General features: G+C 44.1%; 1 protein-coding gene across 4 annotated transcripts in view; it reads left to right on the forward strand.

Annotated features, from left to right (window-relative positions):
- PLEKHA3 (pleckstrin homology domain containing A3) overlaps positions 1-27,143 on the forward strand; it is a 199,556-nt gene that overhangs the window by 94,953 nt on the left and 77,460 nt on the right. For all 4 annotated transcript variants that reach the window (XR_011201599.1, XM_069225431.1, XM_069225430.1 and 1 more), the window contains one exon: positions 16,582-16,718. Coding sequence is in view for 3 of the 4 variants with exons in the window: in XM_069225431.1 (XP_069081532.1) it covers positions 16,582-16,718 (137 nt within the window). In the remaining variant the exon portion in view is untranslated. The remainder of the gene's footprint in view (positions 1-16,581; positions 16,719-27,143) is intronic.

Here is a 27,143-nt window from a genome sequence, read left to right on the forward strand (position 1 = left end):
TCAAAACAAACTCAAACTCATACTAATAGCGCCAACATGGGCAAGACAACCTTGGTACACAACACTACTAGACCTCTCAGTAGTGCCTTATGTCAAACTACCAAACAGACCAGATCTGTTAACGCAACACAAACAACAGATCAGACACCCAAATCCAGCATCGCTGAATCTAGCAATTTGGCTCCTGAAGTCCTAGAGTTCGGACACTTAGACCTTACACAGGAATGTATGGAGGTCATAAAACAAGCTAGGAAACCTACCACTAGACATTGCTATGCAAATAAGTGGAAAAGATGTGTTTATTACTGCCATAATAATCCAATTCAACCCTTACACGCATCTGCCAAAGATATCGTAAAATACTTACTACATTTGCAAAAGTCAAAGCTAGCTTTTTCTTCCATTAAGATACATCTTACCGCAATTTCAGCTTACCTGCAAATTACGCACTCAACTTCATTGTTTAGGATACCAGTCATAAAAGCGTTTATGGAAGGCCTAAAGAGAATTATACCACCAAGAACACCACCAATTCCTTCATGGAACCTCAACATTGTCTTAACACGACTCATGGGTCCACCTTTTGAGCCCATGCACTCTTGTGAAATGCAATACTTAACATGGAAAGTTGCATTTTTAATTGCCATCACATCTTTAAGAAGAGTAAGTGAGATTCAAGCATTTACCATACAAGAACCATTTATTCAAATACACAAGCATAAAGTAGTTCTACGGACAAATCCTAAATTTTTACCAAAAGTCATATCACCGTTCCACTTGAATCAAACAGTAGAATTACCAGTGTTCTTCCCACAGCCAGATTCTGTAGCTGAAAGAGCACTACATACATTAGACATCAAAAGAGCGTTAATGTACTACATTGACAGAACAAAACTAATTCGAAAAACAAAACAATTATTTATTGCTTTCCAAAAACCTCATACAGGAAATCCAATTTCTAAACAAGGCATTGCTAGATGGATAGTTAAATGCATTCAAACCTGTTATCTTAAAGCAAAAAGAGAACTGCCTATTACACCAAAGGCACACTCAACTAAAAAGAAAGGTGCTACCATGGCCTTTCTAGGAAATATTCCAATGACCGAAATATGGAAGGCAGCTACATGGTCTACGCCTCATACATTTACTAAACACTACTGTGTAGATGTGTTAACAGCACAACAAGCCACAGTAGGTCAAGCAGTACTACGAACATTGTTTCAAACAACTTCAACTCCTACAGGCTGAACCACCGCTTTTGGGGAGATAACTGCTTACTAGTCTGTGCACAGCATGTGTATCTGCAGCTACACATGCCATCGAATGGAAAATGTCACTTACCCAGTGTACATCTGTTCGTGGCATTAGTCACTGCAGATTCACATGCGCCCACCCGCCTCCCCGGGAACCTGTAGCCGTTTAGAAGTTGATCTTGAACATTTGCAAATTTGTAAATATATTACTTTAAACTACATTATGTACATACGTATTCACTCCATTGCATGGGCACTATTACTAGCATACACAACTCCTACCTCACCCTCTGCAGGGAAAACAATCTAAGATGGAGTCGACGCCCATGCGCAATGGAGCCGAAATGGGAGGAGTCCCTCGATCTCGTGACTCGAAAAGACTTCTTCGAAAAAAACAACTTGTAACACTCCGAGCCCAACATCAGATGGCGGGATGTGCACAGCATGTGAATCTGCAGCGACTAATGCCAAGAATATATATATATATATATCTATCTATCTATCTCTTTATGGAAGAAATAAATGGTTACCACAAAGAGAAACCTCCGGGAGTGCAGTGCCTTCTGTTCTGTTTGAATGGCACTGCACTCCCGGAGGTTTCTCTTTGTGGTAACCATTTATTTCTTCTAAAAAGCATAAAATCAGACCCCACATGCGTTTCGACTCTCGTCTGTATTCACATTATTAGCACAATCACAGTTTATATATGCGCAAAGCATTCTGGGACATATTTATACTGGTGCATTCTGGGATTTATAGTTCTCTAGTGTGTTCCACCTGGGGCTTGTTCACAAATTGTAACATCATTATTTCCATTTTAATAATCAGCACGGCTTGATACATTTTCACTTTCAAAACGGCTCCCATAAAATAGTTTAATTACTTCATTGCCTTTATCTCCGTGCATCTGCACATTTAACTCTCATGCCGATATTTTAAACAGTATTCACAAGTCGTGTTTATTTATAAATCATCTCAGTGTCACAGTAATTATTTCATTTTCATTTTCTCTGCCCACGTTCCTAGAAAACTATTAAATATATTGATTTCCAATCCACATCGCCTCCAGGCCCTCATCCAATTCAAGGGCTGCATCGGGGTTGTGAAAGACAAAAGGGCACATGCTCACCATTTTTCACGATGAGATTGTCCCATAAGCAATCAATATATTTATACCACTTGAGGAAGACGAGAGTCGAAACGCGTTGTGGGGTCTGATTTTATGCTTTTTGGAAGAAATAAATGGTTACCACAAAGAGAAACCTCCGGGAGTGCAGCGCCTTCTGTTGTGTTTGAATTTAACAAGGGTGGTGGTCTTCACCCTTACGTGTGCACCAGCAGCAAGAGTGCTCCACTTTGAAGACCAGTTTGTTGTGGATATATATATATATGTTTGATGGCATGTGTAGCTGCAGATACACATGCTGTGCATTATCCTGCCATCTAGTGTTGGGCTCGGAGTGTTACAAGTTGTTTTTCTTCGAAGAAGTCTTTTCGAGTCACGAGACCGAGGGACTCCTCCCTTTCGGCTCCATTGCGCATGGGCGTCAACTCCATCTTAGATTGTTTTCTTTCCGCCATCGGGTTTGGACGTGTTCCTCTTTGCTCCGTATTTCGGTTCGGAAAAGATAGTTATCCATCGGAAAATTCGATGGTATTGTTTTTTCTCTGTACCGGGTTAGTGCTAGCACATCGACACCGAAGAAAGAAGAGCTCCGGCGGCCCTTCGGGGCTTCCACTCCTCGGCGGGGCCTGGTCGGCCCGACCGCGTCCATCTTCAAACCTCATGGACCGGACCCCCTTCCGCTTCTGCCCCAACTGCCACGCAAAGTATCCTTATACAGACCAACACTTGGTCTGTAATCTGTGTTTGTCTCCCGAACACAAAGAGGATACTTGCGAGGCTTGCCGGGCATTTCGATACAGGAAAACACTGTGTGATTGAAGAGCTAGAAGGCTCCAGATGGTGTTGACACCGACTGGGCACATCGACGTCAAAGAGAGGAGAGGTTCTCCATTCGAGATTCGGACTCGGACGAGTCCGAAAGTGAGCAGCTGAAGACACAACAAACCGTGAGTAAACCAGCCCCGGGGAAAACTCACACCAAAATAATGAAGGCCAAGGGGACGCCACCGCCAACAGGCCATGGCTTAACCCGAAAACTCGGTGACCAAACATCGGCACCGAAAAAGGCCTCGCAACAGCCGAAGCCATCCGACTCCGGTCGAGATACCGGCTCCGACCAGACTCGGCACCGAGAGATCGGTACCCCGAAAGCCAAAAAGGTTTCCTCTGAGCCGATTTCGGTGCCGGAACATGCAGCCTCGGAGCCGAAACACAGCTCCTATACAGAGGAACAAGGCCTTTCCACACAATTACAAGGCCACAGATTTGAACAAGAACTGGGCATGGGAGAGCCAGACCATACCCAGAGGAGGCTCCATATACAAAAAGACACTGGGAAAATCAGAACTCTTCCTCCAATAAAGATGAAGTGGAAGCTCGCATTCCAAGAGGCGGAAATGCAGCCAAAAGCAAAAGTGGCTAAAGAAAAAACACCACCACAGTTTTCGCCACAGCAATCGCCAGCGCACTCGCCACCAGTAGCAACACCCTCAATGATGCAGTCACCAACGCACACAGGGATGAACCAAGATGACCCGGATGCATGGGATTTGTATGATGCACCGGTCTCAGATAATAGTCCTGATTGCTACCCGGCAAGGCCATCACCACCAGAGGACAGTACTGCTTACATGCGGGTGGTTTCCAGGGCAGCTACTTTTCATAATGTAGCATTGCATGCAGAGCCCATAGAAGATGACTTCTTGTTCAACACCCTGTTATCTACACACAGCCAATACCAAAGTTTGCCAATGTTACCAGGCATGTTGAAACACGCCAAACAGGTGTTTCAGGACCCAGTCAAAAGCAGAGCCATCACACCTAGGGTGGAGAAGAAATATAAACCTCCCCCTGTGGACCCTGTGTACATCACACAGCAGTTAACTCCTGATTCGGTGGTAGTAGGAGGAGCCCGGAAAAGGGCAAATTCACAAACTTCTGGAGACCCACCACCGCCCGACAAAGAAAGTCGGAAATTTGATGCAGCAGGCAAAAGGGTGGCCGCACAGGCAGCCAGTCAATGGCGAATTGCCAATTCTCAAGCTCTACTGGCAAGATACGACAGGGCACATTGGGATGAAATGCAACATCTCATTCAACACCTTCTCAAGGAGTTCCAGAAACATGCCCAACAGGTTGTCGTGGAAGGCCAAACTATCTCTAACAACCAAATAAGGTCGGCTATGGACTCAGCAGATACGGCGGCCAGGACAGTAAACACAGCGGTAACCATTCGGAGACACGCGTGGCTACTACGGACCTCCGGATTTAAGCCAGAAATCCAGCAGGCTGTGCTGAATATGCCTTTTAACGAACAACAATTGTTTGGGCCGGAGGTGGATACAGCGATAGAAAAACTAAAGAAGGACATGGACACTGCCAAGGCCATGGGCGAGCTCTACTCCCCACAGAGCAGAGGCACTTTTAGGAAGCCACACTTTAGAGGGGGGGTTCGGGCCCAAACCACAGAGCCCTCCACCTCACAAGTCAGACCCACATATCAGGGCCAATATCAGAGAGGAGGTTTTCGAGGACAATATAGGGGTGGACAGTTCCCTAAAACAAGAGGGAAATTCCAAAGCCCAAAAACCCCACAAACCAAACAGTGACTTCAATGTCACAAACCCCCACCACACAACACCAGTGGGGGGGAGACTTACAGATTATTACCACAACTGGGAACACATAACTACGGATTCGTGGGTCCTAGCCATTATCCAACATGGTTATTGCATAGAATTCCTACATTTGCCACCAGATGTGCCTCCAAGAGCACACAATATGTCCAAACAAAAATTAGACCTGTTACAACTAGAAGTCCAAGCATTGTTACAAAAATAAGCAATAGAACTAGTACCCAACCATCAAAAAGGAAGAGGTGTTTACTCCCTGTATTTCCTAATTCCAAAAAAGGACAAAACACTGAGACCCATATTAGACCTCAGAACACTGAATCTTTACATCAAATCAGATCACTTTCACATGGTGACACTTCAAGACGTGATTCCCTTGCTCAAACAACAGGACTACATGTCAACATTAGATCTCAAGGATGCTTATTTCCACATACCCATACATCCTTCCCACAGAAAATACTTAAGGTTTGTAATCCAAGGCTTGCATTACCAATTCAAGGTCTTACCATTCGGCATAACAACAGCCCCAAGGGTATTCACAAAATGCCTTGCAGTAGTAGCCTCTCACATCAGGAGACAGCACATGCACGTATGCCCTTACTTAGACCTTTGGTTAATAAAAACCAGCACTCAGCAACAGTGTCTTCTACACACAAAATACGTCGTAGAAACCCTTCACAAACTAGGGTTCTCTATAAACTACCAAAAATCACATCTACAACCGTGTCAAATACAACAATACTTGGGAGCAACAATCAACCCACAAAAGGGGATTGCCACTCCAAGTCCACAAAGGGTACAAGCCTTCCAAAATGTAATACTAAACATGTACCCAAACCAACACTATCAAGTGAGGTTTGTAATGAAACTCCTAGGCATGATGTCTTCATGCATAGCCATTGTCCCAAACGCAAGACTACACATGCGTCCCTTACAACAGTGCCTAGCAACACAATGGACACAAGCACAGGGTCAACTTCAAGATCTAGTGTTGATAGACCGCCAAACACACTTCTCGCTTCAATGGTGGAATCCTATCAATTTAAACCAAGGGCTCCCATTCCAAGACCCAGTGCCTCAATACGTGATCACAACAGATGCTTCCATGATGGGGTGAGGAGCACACCTCAACCAGCACAGTATACAGGGACAATGGGACGTTCAACAAAGGCAACTGCATATAAATCATTTAGAGCTGTTAGCAGTGTTTCTAGCATTGAAAGCATTTCAACCGCTAATAGTCCACAAACACATTCTTGTCAAAACAGACATGACAACAATGTATTACTTAAACAAACAAGGAGGGACACACTCATCACAACTGTGTCTCTTAGCACAAAAGATTTGGCATTGGGCGATTCACATTCGCCTAATAGCACAATTCATCCCAGGGATTTAAAACCAGTTGGCCGACAATCTCAGTCGAGCTCACCAACAGACACACGAATGGGAAATTCATCCCCAGATACTACAAACTTACTTTCTACGCTGGGGAACACCAGAAATAGACCTATTCACAACAAAAGAAAACGCAAAATGCCAAAACTTCACGTCCAGGTATCCACACCCTCAGTCCAAAGGCAATGCGTTATGGATGAGTTGGTCAGGAATATTTGCCTACTCTGTTCCCCCTCTCCCACTCCTTCCTTATCTGGTAAACAAATTGAATCAAAACAAACTCAAACTAATACTAATAGCACCAGCTTGGGCTAGCCAACCATGGTATACAACGCTACTGGATCTGTCAGTAGTACCTCATATCAAACTACCAAACACACCAGATCTGTTAACTCAACACAAACAGCAGATCAGACACCCGAATCCAGCATCGCTCAATCTAGCAATCTGGCTCCTGAAGTCTTAGAGTTTGGACATTTAGGGCCAGATGTATCAAATGATTTTGCACTCGCAAACTGCGAAATCGGCCGTTTGCGAGTGCAAAATCGTGGTCTGCAATGCATCAAAGGCATTCGCAGACCACAAAATGAAAATCGCAAAAATTGCGATTTTCTGCATTGCGACCTGGATTTAGCGAATCGCAATTTGCGATTCGCAAAATCCAGGTCGCAAGGCCCATAGCTGCGAATGGGACCAGTATCGCAATTTGCGATTCGGTAATTGCATTTGGGATTTTTAAGAAATCACAATTACCAAATCGCAAATGTGATACATGGCCCTTTGCGAGTCGGTAATTGCGATTTCTTAAAAATCGCAATTACCGAATCGCAATGGGCCAGATTCATACATCTGGCCCTTAGACCTTACACAAGAATGTATAGAGGTCATTAAGCAAGCTAGGAAACCTACTACAAGACATTGTTACGCAAACAAATGGAGAAGATTTGTTTATTACTGTCATAATAATCAAATTCAACCACTACATGCTTCTGCAAAAAACATTTAAGCTATTTATTACACTTACAAAAATCTAAACGAGCATTTTCTTCTATCAAAATACATCTCACAGCAATATCTGCCTATCTGCAGATTACACATTCAACATCACTCTTTAGAATCCCAGTCATCAAAGCATTTATGGAGGGTTTAAAAAGAATCATACCCCCGAGAACACCACCAGTTCCCTCGTGGAACCTCAATATTGTATTAACACGACTCATGGGTCCCCATTTGAACCCGTGCACTCTTGTGAGATGCAATACTTAACCTGGAAAGTAGCCTTCCTAATAGCTATCACATCTCTTAGAAGAGTAAGTGAAATACAAGCATTTACTATACAAGAACCCTTTATACAAATACATAAACATAAAGTGGTTCTCCGCACAAATCCAAAATTCTTACCAAAAGTTATATCACCGTTCCACCTAAACCAAACAGTGGAACTCCCAGTCTTTTTTCCACAACCAGACTCAGTAGCCGAAACGGCCTTACATACGTTAGACATCAAAAGAGCACTAATGTATTACATTGATAGAACAAAACAATTTCGCAAGACAAAACAATTGTTTGTAGCCTTCCAAAAACCTCATGCTGGAAATCCAATATCCAACAAGGCATTGCCAGATGGATAGTGAAATGTATTCAGACCTGCTATATTAAAGCAAAAAGAGATCTGCCTATTACGCCAAAGGCGCACTCCACTAGGAAGAAAGGCGCCACAATGGCCTATCTAGGAAATATACCTATGACAGAAATCTACGCCTCATACATTCACAAAACATTACTGTATAGATGTGTTGACAACACAATAAGCCACAGTAGGACAGGCTGTATTACGAACATTATTTCAGACAACTTCAACCCCTACAGGCTAAGCCACCGCTTTTGGGGAGATAACTGCTTACTAGTCTATGCACAGCATGTGTATCTGCAGCTACACATGCCATCGAACGGAAAATGTCACTTGTACATCTGTTCGTGGCATGAGACGCTGCAGATTCACATGCGCCCTCCCGCCTCCCCGTGAGCCTGTAGCCGTTATAAGTTGATGAAACTTGTACATTTGTAAATATATACTATTTTTATACACATTATGTACATACATACTCACTCCATTGCATGGGCACTTTTACTGTATACACAACTCCTACCTCGCCCTCTGTGGGTAAAACAATCTAAGATGGAGTCGACGCCCATGCGCAATGGAGCCGAAAGGGAGGAGTCCCTCGGTCTCGTGATTCGAAAAGACTTCTTAGAAGAAAAACAACTTGTAACACTCAGAGCCCAACACTAGATGGCAGGATAATGCACAGCATGTGAATCTGCAGCGTCTCATGCCACGAACAGATGTACACTGGGTAAGTGACATTTTCCATATATATATATATATATATATATATATATATATATATATATTCAATGGCATGTGTAGCTGCAGATACACATGCTGTGCATATACTTCTGCCATCTAGTGTTGGGCTCATCATCAATACAAGATATTGTATGCTATTCACAAAAATCAAATTTAGCATTCTCTTCCATAAAAATACATCTTACTGCAATTTCAGCATATTTGCAAAATGTACAGCACAGCTCTTTATTTAGAGTTCCTGTTATCAAAGCCTTCATGGAAGGCTTAAAACGCATCATTCCACCCAGAACACCTCCAGTTCCTTCTTGGAATTTAAACATAGTACTTACAAGACTTTTGGGCCCACCCTTTGAACCTATGTACTCATGTCAAATGCAATTCTTAACATGGAAGGTTACCTTCCTAGTCGCAATTACATCATTGCGAAGAGTCAGTGAAATTCAAGCTTTCACTATTGAAGAACAATTCATACAAGTACACAAACATAAAGTTGTACTACGAACTAACCCTAAATTTCTACCAAAAGTGGTATCACCTTTTCATATTAATCAAACAGTGGAACTACCAGTCTTCTTCCCACAGCCAAATTCTGTGGCAGAAAGAGCTCTACATACATTGGACATTAAAAGAGCACTAATGTACTATATATAAATAGAACAAAGCCATTCAGGAAAACTAAACAGCTGTTTGTAACCTTTCAAAAACCTCATACTGGTAACCCCATTTTAAAACAAGGATTAGCTAGATGGATAGTAAGATGCATCCAAACATGCTCCGTTAAAGCCAAAAGACAACTCTTAGTTACTCCTAAAGCACATTCCACAAGGAAAAAAGGTGCTACAATGGCTTTTTTGGGAAACATACCAGTGGCTGAAATATGTAAAGCAGCTACTTGGTCAACACACATACATTTACTAAACACTATTGTGTAGATGTTTTAGCACCACAGCAAGCCACAGTAGGTCAAGCTGTACTCAGAACATAATTTCAAACAACTTCAACTCCTACAGGCTAACCACCACTTTTATGGGTGGACAAACTGCTTTGTAGTCTATGCACAGCATTTGTATCTGCAGCTACACATGCTGTCGAACGGAAAATGTCACTTACCCAGTGTACATCTGTTTGTGGCATGTTCCGCTGCAGATTACATGCACCCTCCCACCTCCCCGGCAGCCTGTAGTCGTTTAAGTTAACAACACTTGTACATATGTATGTGTATCTATATATATATATATATATATATATATTTATTTAACATTCCATTAGCATGGACATCTCTTTTCTTTATACTTTATCACTCCTACCTTAACCTCGGGGGAAAGCAATCTAACATGGAGTTGATGCCCATGCGCAATGGAGCCGAAGAGGAGGAGTCACTCGATCCCGTGACTGGAAAACACTTCTTCGAAGAAAAACAACTTGTAACACTCCGAGCCCAACACTACATGGCAGAAGTATATGCACAGCATGTGAATCTGCTGCGGAACATGCCACGAACACATGTACACTGGGTAAGTGACATTTTCCATAAATATGTGTGTATATATGTGTGTGTGTGTATGTGTATATATGTATGTGTGTGTGTGTGTGTAAATATATATATATATATATATATATATATATATATATATATCAAAGTCAGAACGTGACCTGTTCAGTAAACTGATATGGCAGTGCAGGATCTGGAATATGGGTGGGGTGGTAAAAAGAACCCACTTAAGTAAATAACCGATCTGGCAACTTCTCTTGGAAAACGTGGATGGTATATTAGAATCTTGATATCCTCACAAATATTTTCTGTTGAATACTTCTAACCCAGATTTCTCCCCTTGTGACTATTCCTTGGGTGTCAGTCTAGATCTGGAAATTTAAAAGAAAGCAGTACTCCTGTGTGCTGGGAGGTGGTGTTATGTAGCTCAGCACCAACTTCGTTCTGCCCCGGAAGTGACAAGCGGAGCTGCAAATAAGCACCACCCATGAGCACTCATATCCATTCCTTTCTTTCTGCACCTTCAGATGCAGATCAGAAGCTTCTCTGTCTAGATTTCTCAAGGACTTTTTCTGAAATTTTCACAGTGTAGAAGGGATGTCTGGTCAAAAACAACAGGGTTTTATGCCTTGAATGCACTGTCATTACCAGATGTCTGTGACAAATCCCTCAATGTAAATCTCTAGTGCCTGGACCGAAACACAACTCCAGGACCTGCACTACTGCACCCAGATGAACCCAAAGGCCTCCACGCTATGACCAGTCAAATTCAATTGAAAGTCCTGTTCATGAAGTTGTTTCCATGGCAGATCTTTGTCGTGATCAAAGTCAATACAAGTGGGACTTGGCCCCTTTCCTTCACTCAGTCTCCAGAAAAGGCACAAGAGTGTCAGTGTGCCTCCCAGTCTCACTTCACACCTCATTGGAGCCTATGCCAAACTTGGTGCCAGTGCAACCTAAATTTCAAGGTCTGTTGGCAACTTGCAGTAGGTTGAGGCCTGTCGTGAAGTCATGCTTGTCTTCTGCACTTCACTGGCTCCCTCTTGTGCGCTTTTGGGACTTAGGCCGCTACTCACGTGTTCTAAAGGTCATGATGGGCTAAATTTTGCTAGCTGTCTTAGCTGACCTTCAGGCAACGCTCACGCAGGCTATTCTGGATGGATGTGATGCAGAGAAGTTGGTATTTCTCTGTGGCTTATGCACAACTGACTGCTTAGGTTAGGCAGTTGGAAGAAATGTAGCACTTTGATGACACATCTGGATGTGGTTCACAGGCTTCTCCAGAGATGTCCAGGCATCTTTAATGGACATACTATTTGATGACTCTTACATTTTTGGTGAGAAAGCACATTTTGCCCAGGAGCGGTTTAAGGAAAGCAGGGCGGCGCTGAACAGTACTTAGGTCTGTCTGTCCCTACCATGCAATTCTGACTGCAATTTCTCCACTTTTATGGCAATGGCAGGGGTTTTCAGCATTGCCAATGCCAAATCCTGCCACCAGTCCATCTGGAATATGTGTGGGGTGGTGAAAAGAACCCACTCAAGTAAATAACTGACTTCTTTTATTTATCTTGATATGCTCAAACATATTTTCTAATGAATACTTCTAACCCAGATTCTCACCTTGTGAATATTCCCTAGGTGTCAGTCTAGATGTGGAAATTTAAAAGCAGTACTCCTGTGTGCCAGGAGGTGGTGGTATGTAGCTCAGCATCAACTTTGTTCCCTTCCGGTAGTGACAAGCGGAGCTGTATATAAGCACCACCCACCAGTCCAGCAGGTTTATCAGACTTTTCATGGCCAAGGTTGCAGCTTGCAAAGACGGTGCTCAGGGCATCAGGGACAACAAACAGTTTATTTCCCCCTCTCCTCCTGAAGGTGCAGCTGCAAAACCGTTTTAGTATGTCCTTTCCGGCACACAGCTAATTGGGGTATGCACTTCCTCCCACATCCTCCACCACCATCAGGGCGGCTTGACATAGGACAAACTGCCCACAGTAGCCACCTCCAGACGAACCTTCTCACGTTGCTGGGGTTAACTGTTAATGTCGCACCTGACTCTTTCACAGATGATGGTTTCATGCCATTTTCCCCAGACAGTCTAGGACACTTGGCTATGATCTAGTTGTTTCAGCTTTTGTCATGGATCTCAGCATGGATGGCTCTGAGGCTATTGGGATTCCTGGCCTGCCTCATCCTGCTGGTGAAATATGCTAGAGAATATATGGGGGCTCTGCAGTGGGACTCAGAGTTTCTTTGGGCTCAGCACCAGAACAATTAGTCGGATATTATCCATATTTTGAAGAAAACTACTAAAGACCTGCTGGACCATGACTGGGTCAGTGGCAGAACCCTCTTCTTTTCCCAAACTGATTTGACCATGGTGGTGGAAGCATTGCTTTTGGGTTGGGGGGGGCATCTGGGTGCACTGGAGATTAAAAACTTCTGGTCTCCGGCCGCAGCTCGATTCCACAATAGTTTATTAGTATTGAGGCCCATTTTCTTGGCGTGTAAGGCCTTACTGCCTCCGATCTGAGGGATGCTGGTGCTCACAGGAAACACCACCGCCGGGTGGTACTGCAACATGCTGGGTGAGGTGAGTCATGGGTCCTCTTTCTGGAGGTTCTACATCTTAGGAAGTGGCCAGGGAAGTTCGCTGATAGTGAACAACCTGGCAGGATCTTTAAACACCAGAAAGGATGAGCTGAGACTTAGCGAACCACCATTGGCAGTTACACCTGGATGTGATGCAGGCCATTGTCCATCAATGGATTGAATCCTGGCTTGATCTTTTCGCTACAGCTGATAATGCCCAATGTCAGCACCTTTATGCCTTGGGGTGCCCAAAGGTTATCTCGCTCAAAGAATCCTTCCACTTAGCGTGGTGCATGGGACTCCTGTATGCCTTCCTGCCATTGCCTCTCATGCTTCAAGTCATGAAGAATAGGAAAGATCGAGCCCAAGTCATTATAGTTAGCCAGGACAGTGTGATACCAACACTACTGGACATAACTCTGTCTTCCGATCAAGTGGTTTCCTTGGGGAGGATCTTATGTCACAGCAGCAAAGGAGGCTGCTGCACCCTTGCCTGCACAATCTGCATCACCCTGCTGCGAGATTGAGTTCTGGCAGTTGACCTCATTTGACCATCCCCCTATCATCTTGGTGGTGAGGCATCCCTCTCCTAAAATGGTCCACACTAGTTTTTGTGAGAAATTTGTGGTTTGATGCCTTATCCACCAGACTGACCTACTGCAGGCTAAGTTGTCTGATGTTTTGTTGTCCCTCCCCAGCCAGGACTTGGTTTGGGTACTGCTACAGGCTACTTGTTGGATGTGTCTACATTTTTGCATTTGCCAGATGTAATGTTATTGTTTAAAACACCCAATTGTATTTTATTTATTTATTTACTTATTTTTAAAGGTTTGCAGTATTATTTCCACCAAAGCCCTTTGCAAGGCCACAGTGAGATTTAAATATGGTTCTTACATTTTTAATCTGTACTCCCATGTGCACCGTTGTCTATTTATGCCCATTACCTCAGCTCAGCATGTGAGCGAACTACAGGGTCTTTCTGTCCACCCACTCTATACCACATTCTTCCCAGATAAGCTGGTGCTGAGAACCTGACCTTCTTTTCTACCAAAAGTGGTAATACTGTGTCATGTCAGATAAGCTATCACGATTCTGGCGTTCTTTGCTCCGCCTCATCCTTCAAGAGAGGAAGAGAGATTCTGTTCTTTGGACACAAGAGAGCACTCAATATTTTTAGATTGATCACACTAGATGAGCATCGAGTGGAGGATCAGCTTGTGGGGTTTGCTGATGCAGGGAAGTGCAGAATTTGACCAGCTCTCAACGGATTGTTCTCTGCATCAAGATTTGCTACACAGTGGCTAAGATGCGGTCTCCAGATGGCCTGTGGACTCATTCCCCCAAAGCCACTGCATTGGCGTGCACATTAATTATTCTGGAGATTTATCAAGTGGCTACGTGGCCGTTTGTACACATGTTCATAATGCACTACTGTCATTATAGTCTGGATTATCAAGAGGGGCATTATGCCTGCTCGGTCCTGCAAGAAATTTTGGTATGAGCCAGTTCACTGACCCACCACCTGGGGAGATATTGCTGTGGTATCTATTCACAAGCAATTCTCTTTCTGGTGTATACTCCGTCTAACCACAGATGTCTCATCGAGCCTATACTACTATCACCAATGAACTGGCCAGTTTTTTTATGTAAAAAGGTCCCAATCTAGGAATATGCACACTGGTCATGCCAATTTGCCAGAAGAAAGGAAAAACAAAGACCACTGCTGCACTGTAGAGCCCGATCTGCTATACGTAAAAAAGAAAAACAAAATAGCTATGTGACAATGATTTTTTTATGCAGTTATTTGGCAAAGCTCAAATAAAGATTAGGTAAGGATGACAGATATATTTGGCTTTAAGGTTAGAAGTGTAGAGTTAGGTTGAGGCAGTATTTTCTTTATTCTGAATTTGACTTTTTTGTGAACCTAATGTTTCATAAAAATATCATTATGATTTTGTTTTCAGTTTCATTTCTTCAGCTTATATTATTAATTCTCATATAGATTCACCTGTAAGTGGAAACCTGCTGTGAGTGTGTGCACATGTCCATTACTACTGGCATAGAAAGGGCCCATATCAGAGTGGGACCTCTGGCATAAGATATGCACACACAGTGAGGATGTCCAGTACGTGCTGAGGTTGACTCTGTGCTGGTCCCAAACATGATAAAGGGCTGTAGGGAGGAACACAGTAGGTGCATCATAAGTGTAATTGAACAAACATTATTTGTATGACTGGTAAAATGTTTTTTTGACAAGTGGGGGGGGGGGGTCGATCTCTAAACCATTTTAACAACAGTCAGACACGAATGGGAATTCTTTAATCCACAGACTCTTCTTTTCTGTATTATTGTTTACAGGGTATGCTCAATTAAAATGTGTTGTTTTTTCTTACCTATTTGTGCCGCCCCCCCACCCCAACCACTACCCCTCCCTGCCACCATGGTGCTTGAGACCCTTCTTTTTTACCAGCTTTGAGCCACATCACGCACTTCATGGCACTTTTCTTGCATTTCCCCTTACGCTGCATGCCCTTGATCACATTCTAACCAACCCATCGCCTGGCTGACTAGTCAATCTGCTTTACTTGGTTGTGCAAGATGTGGCACCTGTGACAGCCCTGGCTGCCTGTACCACCTGGGAAGAACACACCCACCCCACTATTACTGATGCCCAGTGGTCCTATTGTTGTGGCCAAATGGCTACCCTTTCCACAAACTATAGATTGCACCTCATCCACTTCAATTTCCTTCACTGGCTATACCACACTCCGTTACAGCTCCATCACATGGGTTTAGTGGAGGACTTTTGCTGTCTGTGCTGCGCCTCAGGCTTCCTACCTTCACCTTGCTTATGAGTGCCTGCGAGTGGCTACGGTCTGTTTTTTTTTTTCTGTGCTCCTTGTTAACGATCACCCCCCTGACTGTCCCTCCCTTTCAAACACCTCTGCTTGGCCTTTTGGGTTATGTCAAAGACTGCCTCTCCTGGGGTCTGCTGCCTCACTGCCATACTGCTACTCCTGGCTACGTACAGGGTGGCCATTCACTGGGGGAGACAACCTGCTCCTACAGTGGAGGATTGGCTTGCTGGGTGCGACCCATTGTTAGGAGAAGCTATCTGCATATTGTGAGCTAATGCTGCCTCGCTCTTTCCCCAAAGACATTTGGAAACCACTGCTAACAAATCTAAAGCAGAGAGACTCACCCAACCTGCAGATTTCAGGAAGACCCCCATCCCACCTCCCCTCAGAGAGCCCTCACCCCGAAGGCTGACTTTTCCCCTCCCTAGTAACGCACAAGACTGCCCCTGATGGCCTGTCTTCACCTGCTTCCTTATACCCCTGATGTAGGAGTGTCTGAAATCTGGAAAAATCATGGTCTTCCACCCAATTCCTAATGATTAGACCAAGGTCTGTATTTAAAGTGGGTAATGTCTTACTGCAACTGTGGTAGGTCAATATGATGATTTCACATGTACTCTTATTTGCTTCCATACTGTGCTCCCCCACCCCCTCTGTTGTTGTATTATTGCTTTCTAAAATGCCAATAAAAATGTAAAGAAATGTGATGTTTAACAGTAGTGCAAAACCCAAACTGAGACACATCCAGTTATAAGAGCTCTACTAAAGAACAATAAATGGATGCATTAGTCCAACCAGTTGAAATGTTGTATGTAACCAACATGTTTTTGTTTTGCTTCTGTATTTCTCTAGAGCTCGGTGAAACCAATGAATCTCTTAAAACCAAAATGTCTGAACTTCGACTTTATTGTGATTTATTGATGCAGCAAGTTCATACTATACAAGAATTTGTAAATCAAGATGAAAATCACTTGACACCTAGCACTGAGGTACTAGACTTTTAATAGTAATTCTTACTGCACCAAGCTGTATTTTTAAAGCTGCCTGTGTACTGCTTTTGGAAAATTTTGATAATGGCTGTATTCTACTTTCTCCTCTTATGTTATAGTCTCTTCCTAAACCACCTATATGGCCACTTCAAATATCTGGTTCTGAGAAATGTGTTATTCATTGATATTGCAGTCTAGAGAATCTAGAGAAATGCAACGCATTATTGCCCTGATTTCCTGATAAAGCAGATTATCACTTTTAGAAGCTCCCTGAAAGATACTTTATGTTCTGAATTTATTTAAAGAAGGAAGACCAGGGCAGTTCTTGTGTTGATGCCATGGTAGAGAATTCCAAGTCTGATATCTGTTTCCAGAAGGTCTGGAGCATTAGCTAGACACCTTCATGGCTATACATTTTGGGAATCTGAGGCTGGTACAAGATTAAAAGGGATCTGAGGTGGGTTGTCCTAGATCCAGGAAGGTTCTGTCTGTAAGAAACATTATTTGGAATTTGCTTATTTGGCTAGCTACAGAAAATAAGTGAGTTTAGATCTGATTGAAGACATCTAGAAAATCCAATCGGTGATGTATTTGTACTTACATTCATTTTTAGGGGGCAACTGTAGCAGTTAACCACACTTTCCAGGTTGCAGTAAATTAGCATTCAAACTGTAGTTGCCACCTCCATGAGCCAGCAGCCCACACCACCTATCTAATAAAATGTCTAAAAGAATGGAGAGGCAACATCCATTGAGTCATAACACAGTACTCCAGATGAAGCTCTTTCATACGTTTTGACAAGTTTCACCAGGAGATACTCCTTATAACAGAATAAGGAGGAGTTCTGATGCTTTTGTCTGTATTAATGGAAGGGATGATCTTGGCTTATGAGTCAAGATCTAGTGGAAGGAAAGACAGCCAAGTATTGATTGATCTATTCAGAACAGACAAGACAGTAGTAGTTCAGTTCATCACCAAGTTTGTCATTTTTTCCCATAAAGGGTTTGGTGGAGTCTTCAGCTCTGTGAATTGTGCACAATGTTATGTTGTTTGAGAGGGTTGGTGCACAGTTTTTTGTTTTTTAGTGGGTTGATTGCCTGCTTAATGTGGTTTAGTACTGATGGTGCACTTTCCTCTGCTTTTTTGCAGGTTTTCTGGTAGGTCCATTCCTGGTGTTTAATTATTTCAACAGAATATCAGGTGGAGTGTTTTGGTTATGACTGATTTTTAGTTTTAAGAGCAATAGCTCATTCATAATAGTTGAGTCTGTAGTATTTGGTGAGGGGGACTGAGGAATGTTCTGTAGGGCTGATGGTTGAGAGCAGTTGGAAATGTTCAAAGAGTACATCTGCCTAGAGATTTTTCAGGGATTTTATCCAAATTTTAGTGACCTTGGCTTGTCCTCTTTTGATGAGAGAACGGCTGACTATCAGAAATGGAATAGAATGGTGGTCTGACCAGTCTAGAATTAGATGGTCTTGCTGGATAATGAAGTCCTGATTAACAATAAAAAGGTCTAGTGTGTTGTCCTTTGAGTAAGTAGGTGTAGTGATTATTTGAAAGAGGTTGTGTTGTTTGCACAAGTCTTCTAGTTTGGCAGTTATTTATTTATTTATTAGGTTCATTCGGTCTAGAAATCTAGTCCATTTAAGATAGTAATAGCAATCATACTTGAAAAAGGAATGTGATAAAAACATAGTAACAATATAAAACCAATAGACGTCAAAACATTGTAACAATAAGAACAGCAGGACAAAGCATTTCATCATATATATAAATACAATAAAATAAAACATAAATAGATATAATAAAAAAGGGGACAGAGCTAAAAACTAAAATATAGAACTTTTTGTCTGGAGGGCCAGTGTGCACAACCAGAAGACAAAAAAGACTAAAATAGTCTAATTGGACTAAAAGGAAACATTATCAGAGTACCAATCAAAAAAAAAAAAAAAAAACAACAGGAAAACTATATGGGAAGGCTATATAAGCTTGTGCAGTCTTGGTAGTCATAAGAAAGGCAACAAATTCGTAATGGAAATTTCCTACTAAAAGCAATACAAAAAGGATAAAAAGAGAAGATTAAAATCCTTCTAAAAACTAGTATAGAAATGACTCAGGAGCCTTTGGGTGCGATGAACTTGCGACGGATATACCAGGCCTCCGATAAGTATTTGGTAACTGGAATGGCAACCCTGGGAGAAAAATCATGTGTACAGATTCTAATGGCAGTTACTCTATCCTGAAATGACATGTTTTTACAGAGGGGGATAATCCACCTCTTTCTTGGTGTCTTGTACAAAGGGCAGAAGAATAATACATGCTCTGATGTTTCTTTACAATGTTGACAGAAAATACACCTATCGTTTGTAGCGATGTTAGAAGGCCAATGGGCCGTGAAACCATTGGTAGGCAATGTACCATATCTTAACTGCAGGTATAGAGTGCGTGCATACGGAGGGATAGGGAGGTTCAGGAAATTCTCAGCCCAGGGTTCATGCTTAATTTGAAGAAAATCCATTGTTAACCTACCCGCCCTCTTTTGGTGCAGGGAATCTTCGTTAACTTTCTCCCAATATCTGCTCGCAACAAATCTCCTAGCCTTATCAGGGATTTGATCCGGGTGGTTCCAATAATGGGAAAGACCCATTTTGTCCCAGGCAATTTTCATCTCTTTCAGCCAAGGGATTCTCTCCAATGCCTTGGGAGCGGCTATCAACTCTCTTATAGCCAGCCTATATGGTTCTAGTTCAGCAGATTTCCATAGACGAATCCAGTAGGTAAGGGGTCTTAAGGCCGCTGTGGTTTTAATGCCATTTAAGCCAAGGTCAAGCCTTAAAGGGGTCATTGGAGTGCCCGTACCTAGCCTGGACACCTGCCTGAGGAAAATATTTTCCTTAGTTTGCAGAATGTCCAGGTTTTTATGAGACCCCCAAAGTTCCGCTCCATATAGGGCTGCTGCTCTGATTTGAACATTATAAATCTCCGCAAGAATGTTCAGAGGGGGGCTCGGAGCCTTTCTAGATCTGCGGACTAAGGCCCCACCTCTTTGGCTTATGATCAGAGCCCCTTTGTCAATTGCTGCCTTCCATTTGCCTGATGTAGATAATCTGAAGCCCAAGTAATCAAACTCTTCAACTTTCTCCAATGGGGTCGAATTCATCTTAATATTAGTACGCGATCGTTTTTTAGAGGTAGTGAATATCATAAATTTGGTTTTCTTAATGTTTACATCTAAACCAAAATCACTACAATAAGCACAGAACTGATTAATCAGGTGTTGAATTCCCATTGGCGATTTTGAAAGTAGGATCGTATCATCTGCATATAGCAGGCAGGGGATTTTTTTCCCCACCTAGTTTCGGAGAATCATTTATGCAGTTCTCTAGGTAGTGGATGCAATTATTAATGTAGAGCAGAAAAAGAGTAGGTGCCAAAACACAACCTTGTCTAACTCCTTTTTTGATAGCTACAGGGTCAGTCAGCTCGCCCCCCTGTCCACACCTGATTTGGGCAAAGGTATTTTGGTGCAACTGAGCTATGAGTTTCAGGAGGCCAAATGGCACTCCCATGTTTAATAATGTTGACCACAGCAGATTCCTGGGGATCAGGTCAAATGCGTTTGGCAGTTAAAGGTGAAGCCTCCTACTAAAACATTTGTTGAAGCTATCTATTATGTAATGTATCGGCATGAGCGTGGTAAATTCTTCAAAGTGATCAATGATACCAGGAACGGATGGGCCATAAATAGTGGAGCATCATGTTTGTTCATTGTTTGGTTTGCAATCGAGGGAAAGACAATTGAAAAAAAGATATTTGAAAGCAGAAATTGAGGGGGGGGGCATTAGTTGTGATGTAATTTCAGGTGTTTCTGTGGATGTAGCAATGAAGTCAGCTATTTCTCGTTCTTGGGCTGATATGAGCATGCACTTCAGGGACTTTGTGACTGAGACTGGGAAGAGTTGACAGTGGACTTAATTTGGATTAATTTGGATTAGTTTGTAATGGACATACTTGGATTGAACCAATTTATCAGACAATATACAATTTATTACTACTTACCTGTTTTTTATAGTGGGACCTTTTTGGTATCAAGTTTTTGTTATTCCTTATTTAGCTTCATCATTGGTCAAAGTATGAGGATTTTCGTTAGACTTTCCGATCGTATCAAGGAATTTGTAACAACAGTTTTGTTTGATCTGCCTTAGAAATTCCTAAATTGTGCAGAACATTTTTTAAGAGCTACTTGTCTTACAGAGTGAAAATTTAACCAGTCATTTTCAAAGGCAGCAGCATGGCAATCCTCAACATTGAAAAATGGCTATCAAGGGAGAGGATAAATGGGGCTGGCCTAGAGACTTAGAGACTCAACAGGAGATCAATACAATGCAAACCACGCTTTAACAAAACCAATAGATTTTGCTTTTTTTTGTTTTATTTTTTTAATAAGTAAAAACACTTCCTCATACAATGATGTTTGTGGTTATGTGGCTGTATCAGTGGAGGAGAGAAGAATGAGTTGATCGATTCATGGATGGCTGGGTGGGTACCTGTAAAGGTGAGTGCTTGAGAGCCTAAATATTTGAAAAAGGTGTATCATTAATTTACCAATATATTCATTCAATCGACTACCCATCATCTGTGGGTAAGTGACCAAATGTATCTATCCATTGACTCAGTCTTATGTTAATTCACTCACTGACTACCACAGACACACACCAATGACTGAACAAACACTCTAAAAAAAAAAAAAAAAAAAAAAAAAAGGGAATTCTGTTTGCACTGTCACTGCTTGTCCCAGACTGAATATATATTTGGGGCGCACCTGACATAACACACAATATTTCATTTCTGGTTTGGCAAACTTTAATCTTTTCTTTAAAAATATCCTTACAATTGTGGCACACTGCCCTCATTTGTAATAGTACCCACAAATAAGCCTACACACTCACAGGGGCACCTGTCCCCATGCCCATATGACACCGTGTCACTGGTTTACCACTTAGTCACAGGCTTTCCAATGACTAATCATCAGGTATGTTAGCCCATTTTGTTTGGTTGAAATAAAAAAATCAAGATGAAGAATCCCAAGGCACACTGGTTTGTTAAAGGAAAGACCATGTCGAGAAAATTGATATCCTGATGACAAGGATTTTTGATCATCTACAAAAGCAAATACAAGTTGGTGCGCACTTTTCGGTTAGATGTTTGTAGCATATATTGTAGGTCACATGCTTTGCACTCTTTCTGGCTAGTGTTGTGTTCAGACTGTCACAGCTTGTGTACTTCAGCAATTCAGTTTCTATGATGAATTGTGATCACATAGCCAAAACCCAAAATGAATCAGCACCTTAGATTTTGTTTTGTCAGCATCGGGTTTGCAGTTAATGTTTGTTACTCTGTTTCTGAAAATGGGTCCCACTTGCAAAACCAACATTTTGTGTGATGTAAATAAGAATAGTCTGTACCAAACATCTTCGATCTTTACAACGCGTCCACGTAAAGACACCAACTTCATGCATCGATAAAGGCAAAATCTGTAGAAGCAGCATCTAGGTCATAGTAGAATGGAATCCTCTTTGGAAAATATGTCATTTCGATTTTGTCCTCAATGTCATAAGAAGTTGGCGTAAGCCATTCTGCATCAGGTTTATAATCCATGCCTTTCTTGCATTAATGGAAAGAAAGCTCTTTGGCATGGCAGCATTTGAAATGTACATGAACTATTACTGTAAACTCTATGATCTTAGGTGTTTTTTTTATTTTAATTTTTATTTTAACGCCTCTAAACCTTTTGGAGTTTTCTAACAACATAGATGCCAATTAGCTTTCTCGAGTACAAAAGAGGAGGAAGAAGCTAACTTTTTCCGATGAAGGTTTTGAACATGATTTTGTTATGAAATCGAAAGTAGATTGCATCGATACGGAGTCTCTACCTCAGGTTAGAAAATTTTAAAAGTGCTGTCTCCATCTGAGGATCGCTTGAAAGACAGTAAGGAGCCCGAGTAAACTCTTACCAGGTCCCTATTCTGGTCCCACAAATGAACCCAAAAGCCTGCTTCAAAGCATGAGGTGCTTGTCCCTAAAAAACGAACTATGATACTGAGAGTAGACCAGTCTTGAAAGACGTTTCTGAAGGCACATCTTCTTCTGAGTTGACATAAAATTATCTAACGGTCACCTCCGAAAACATCATTAACCCTAAAGGAATCAGAGAAACTAATTCAGGACACACCAATATCAGAAGATAGCCATGACATATTTTTAAGAATTGCAGGCCAAATAGTGCAAAACATCAGAATAACTTGTTTAGGCCCGCAAAGGCAAACCACCCAGCCCCTCATCATATGATACACTACCTTCAGGGGGGAGGAGCCAAGAGGCCGACCGGGAAGGACGCTTAATAAAGCGCTCTGTCTCGGGCTCGTCACCAAAACGATTGCGGGGCGCCCCGGGGACGCCAATATCCTCGCACAGCAGAGAGACCCGCTCTAGGAGCCTCTCTCCCCTCATCGACGGCTACGGAGGCCACGGAGGCGCTTGTGCGGCCGAGAAGGGAGGCTGCCGGACGACGACACCGTCTCGGGAACTGCGGCCGCCATCTTGCCTCGTTGCGAGGCCCGGAGCTCCGTCCCGAAGCCCCTAAGGTGAGGCGGGAGTGTGGCGGTGGGGGGATCCCTTTGCGGGTGGGCAGCAGACCTGCCGCTGGGCCCTGCACCGCTTTGGGCTGACCCCCCTCCCCCCCTCTACCGCTGGACAACTGATGACGTGGGAAGGGACGGAAAAACAGTGAAGTCGCGGATGGGAACTTTTGGTGGTTCCCCCCCTTGGCCTGCGTTCTGGCTGCAAGGCGTGCCCCCCCCCCTAGATTTAGGGGGGACACGCAGTGAAATCCACGGGGCGCATTTGGAGCGCCGGCGATTCGGGATTGGTGGGGGGGACTTGCCCTCTGCGCCCCCTGAACACTACTGGTGGCTCCTGCAATCTCTGAACGCTCGTGGGCTACGTGGGAGGCGCTCTCCGCAGTACAAAATGTTTACCACCATTCCCCTGGCAAGGGGAGTAGAACCCTGCAAGGAAGCCTAAATGAAGGAGAGCGCACATGGCGATCGACCTCGTGGGGATGAGGGGCCCACACCCAAGGCCTGAATTGTCAAGGCCGACTGCAGGATCACTGGGGGCACGCGGGCCTCGGCCCCCCCTCCCACCCCGCTATCCGTCGCCCTCCCTCCGGTGCCGGTAGAGGGACCTGGAAACGGGCGGCCAAGCAGGAACTCACCTCGTAGAATATTAGGCAGGTTGTAACCCAAAGAATTTAAAGCGTACAACGGTGTGGATCCGTGGGGACACACAGCCCTCCATAGCTGCCCAACGTGGGGGTCGTGGAGTTTGCGTAAGCGCAGAAGAAACAGGGACCCACAAATCGAGTCAAAATGGCCGGGAGATCAAAATCAGCGAGGAGTCAGGATCGGGGCACGCAGGGACCAGCGCCTGGGGACTAACAACCCATACCTACCTTACAATCGCTGGAATCTACACTTTTGGCCCATTCCACACAATTTGAGAAAGTACTCCAAGCAATTATGGACACTAAAATTTCGTTAGAAAATAGAATAGACACGGTATCGCAAGACCTAAATATTCTTAGAGCGGACCACCGCACATTATCCGAAAAAGTGAAGTCAACAGAGGAGGCGCTAAACGACATGTGCCCCAAAGTAACGGACAACCAAAAACAAATTCTCCGCCTGGATCTAGAAGTAAAAACACTGTTGAGAAGAGCAGAAGAGGCGGAGGGAAGATCACGCCGCAACAACATACGGTTTCTCGGATTCCCGGAAAAATCCCTAGATCAAAACACAGAGATTCAACTGGAACAATGGTTAGCCAAAGAGGTCCTGAATGGAGCCCCATCGAAATTCTTCTCAGTTGAGAGAGTACACAGGACTCCTGGGCGCCCCCCAGTACCGGGCCAGTCCCCAAGACCGCTGATAGCAAGGTTCCTGAACTTTAGAGACCGGGATGCGATACTGCAACAATTTTGCAGTAAAGGCCCATTTCAGTATGAGGACTCTACTGTTCACGCTTATCCAGACTTCACTCAGGAAGTGCAAAGACAACGCAACTCCTTCGCTCAAATAAAGAAACGTCTCCGTGAACATGACATAAAGTATGCTCTGTTATTCCCCGCTAAATTAAGAGTACTAACAGATGAACGCACCCACGTGTTCACATCTCCGGAAGACGCTTGGACATGGCTACATGCCAAGGGGTTTGCCCAACCCCGAGAAGCAACCGGTACCAACGAAAACTGGTCCACAGCACCCGCTCGGAAACGCTCCAAGAGACGACCCGGGGGTCAACCCACGGTGAAACAGGCTGCGGAAGAGAGAGCCAGGGTCCTGAAGGAAACTCCCCTGCTGACACCAAATTATTTTGAGACTCTCAGAACCCATCCGGAGGAGGGCTCGGAATCGGATTCAATAAGCTCGGACTCCACACTAACGGGGTCGCTGAAGGGCCCGGAGATTACCCCCCGGACTGCGGATATACTCTGAATGAGCGCTGCTGACCTACCACCAGGGCGGGACCCGCCGCCATAGAAGGAGAGCAGGATTGAACATTGTGTGCCTCGCTGGCAGCGGCTGGACATATCGCCTGAAATCATGTATCCTTGTTTCTCTGCTCTCAGAGTCAACTCCTATATTCAGCCTGCGCGTAATTGGAGGCGGCACGCGGCGGGGGGAGGGTTGGTTTGCTGCGCCCTGGGGACGCCCTAAACCACTTGCAGGCTGAGTCTGCAGAAGGATGCGAGCCCCTATAATGAGCCGCATCCAGATAGTATTATTGCTCCCCCTCAGACATCCACATGGACACAGCCCAGATCGCACCCCATCGGGGTGCGCGTTTTTTTTTTTTTTTTTTTTGGGGTTCACAGTTGGGGATGGGATCCAGTTGGGGAGGGAGGGTAATTACCAGTTTGCACACCGCGGGTCTGCTCATAATATAGGACACATGGCTGGGGGCGGGAGACCGGGCCGTCGTGGCGAAGGGGAGGGGGAAAACTGCTCGGATCCCACCAGGGGGCAGAATGTTAGCTGCACCACTACAAAACAAACATGGCCCAACGCACAGCCTATAACGCAAGCAAATATGACATAGTCACCTGGAATGTCAGGGGCCTCGGGAACCATAGCAAAAGGTCTAGGGTGCATGCAAGACTCAAACGCCAGGGCACACACATTGCAATCTTACAAGAAACCCACCTGCGGGACCCAGACCTACAAGAACTGCGGAACAAATGGGGAGGACAGATCGTAGGCACATCTTACTCAACCTTTGCGAGGGGGGTCATGATATGGATAGCAGGGAGTGTCCCATTTCTTCTAACATCATACAGGATAGACCAGGGGGGTAGGTACGTAGTGGTGGAGGGTAAATTAGACGGCAAACAACTATCACTCATAGGAATATACGCCCCTAACACTGCGTTACCTGAGTTCCTGAACACGCTCATCCCAGCACTATTGACGAACCCCGCAACACCCGCAATATGGGGTGGAGATTTCAATAATACGCCGGACCCGACATTGGATAGGTCTAGCCCCCCCACACATTTAGCGGCCAGCAGATGCCCTAGGTACCCACTGGCAACATGGGCCAGCAACATGTGCCTCTATGATTTGTGGCGCATGAAGCACTCACAACACAGAGAATATTCATTTTACTCGGTACCACACAAAGTGTACACCAGTATAGATCTATTATGGGGTTCCCAGGACATTTGCACAGTAACCAACGGGATTGAATACTTAGCTAAGTCACTATCGGACCACTCACCGGTTAAAATAACTCTAGACTGGGGCAGGAGGCGACAAGCGATCCCAACCTGGAGATTACAAGTGGAAGCGCTGCAGGACCCTGCATTTAAAGACGCACTGAGAACAGCGCTCAAACAGTACTGGGAATTGAACGCTGGCACCACAAACTCAAGAGCAGTAGATTGGGACGCACATAAAGCAGTGACCCGCGGGCACTGTATTTCCACTACATGGGGGGTAAGACGTACACTCCATGCAGAGGTTAGCAAACTGGAAAAGAAACTAAGAGCACTAGAAAACGCAGTGGCCCGCAGTGAAACACCATATACGTCATTAAAAGATGCACGCGTAGAATACGCAGCTGCCGACGCCACACTACGCCTTCATGACTACAAATATCACTTGACCAGATTACAAGCGGAAGGCGACAGATCGGGTAGGCTGCTCGCATGGCTCCTGCGGGAGGAACGGCAATGCCCCCCAATTGGGGCAATAGGGACAGGTGCAGGCGCACTAGCAACCACGCAGGATGAAATTAATGATGCGTTCAGGAAATACTACACACAACTATACACTACACGCACATCATGCACCCCCCAACAAC

This window comes from Pleurodeles waltl, chromosome 3_1 (assembly GCF_031143425.1).
Source record: "Pleurodeles waltl isolate 20211129_DDA chromosome 3_1, aPleWal1.hap1.20221129, whole genome shotgun sequence".
Classification (NCBI taxonomy): domain Eukaryota; kingdom Metazoa; phylum Chordata; class Amphibia; order Caudata; family Salamandridae; genus Pleurodeles; species Pleurodeles waltl.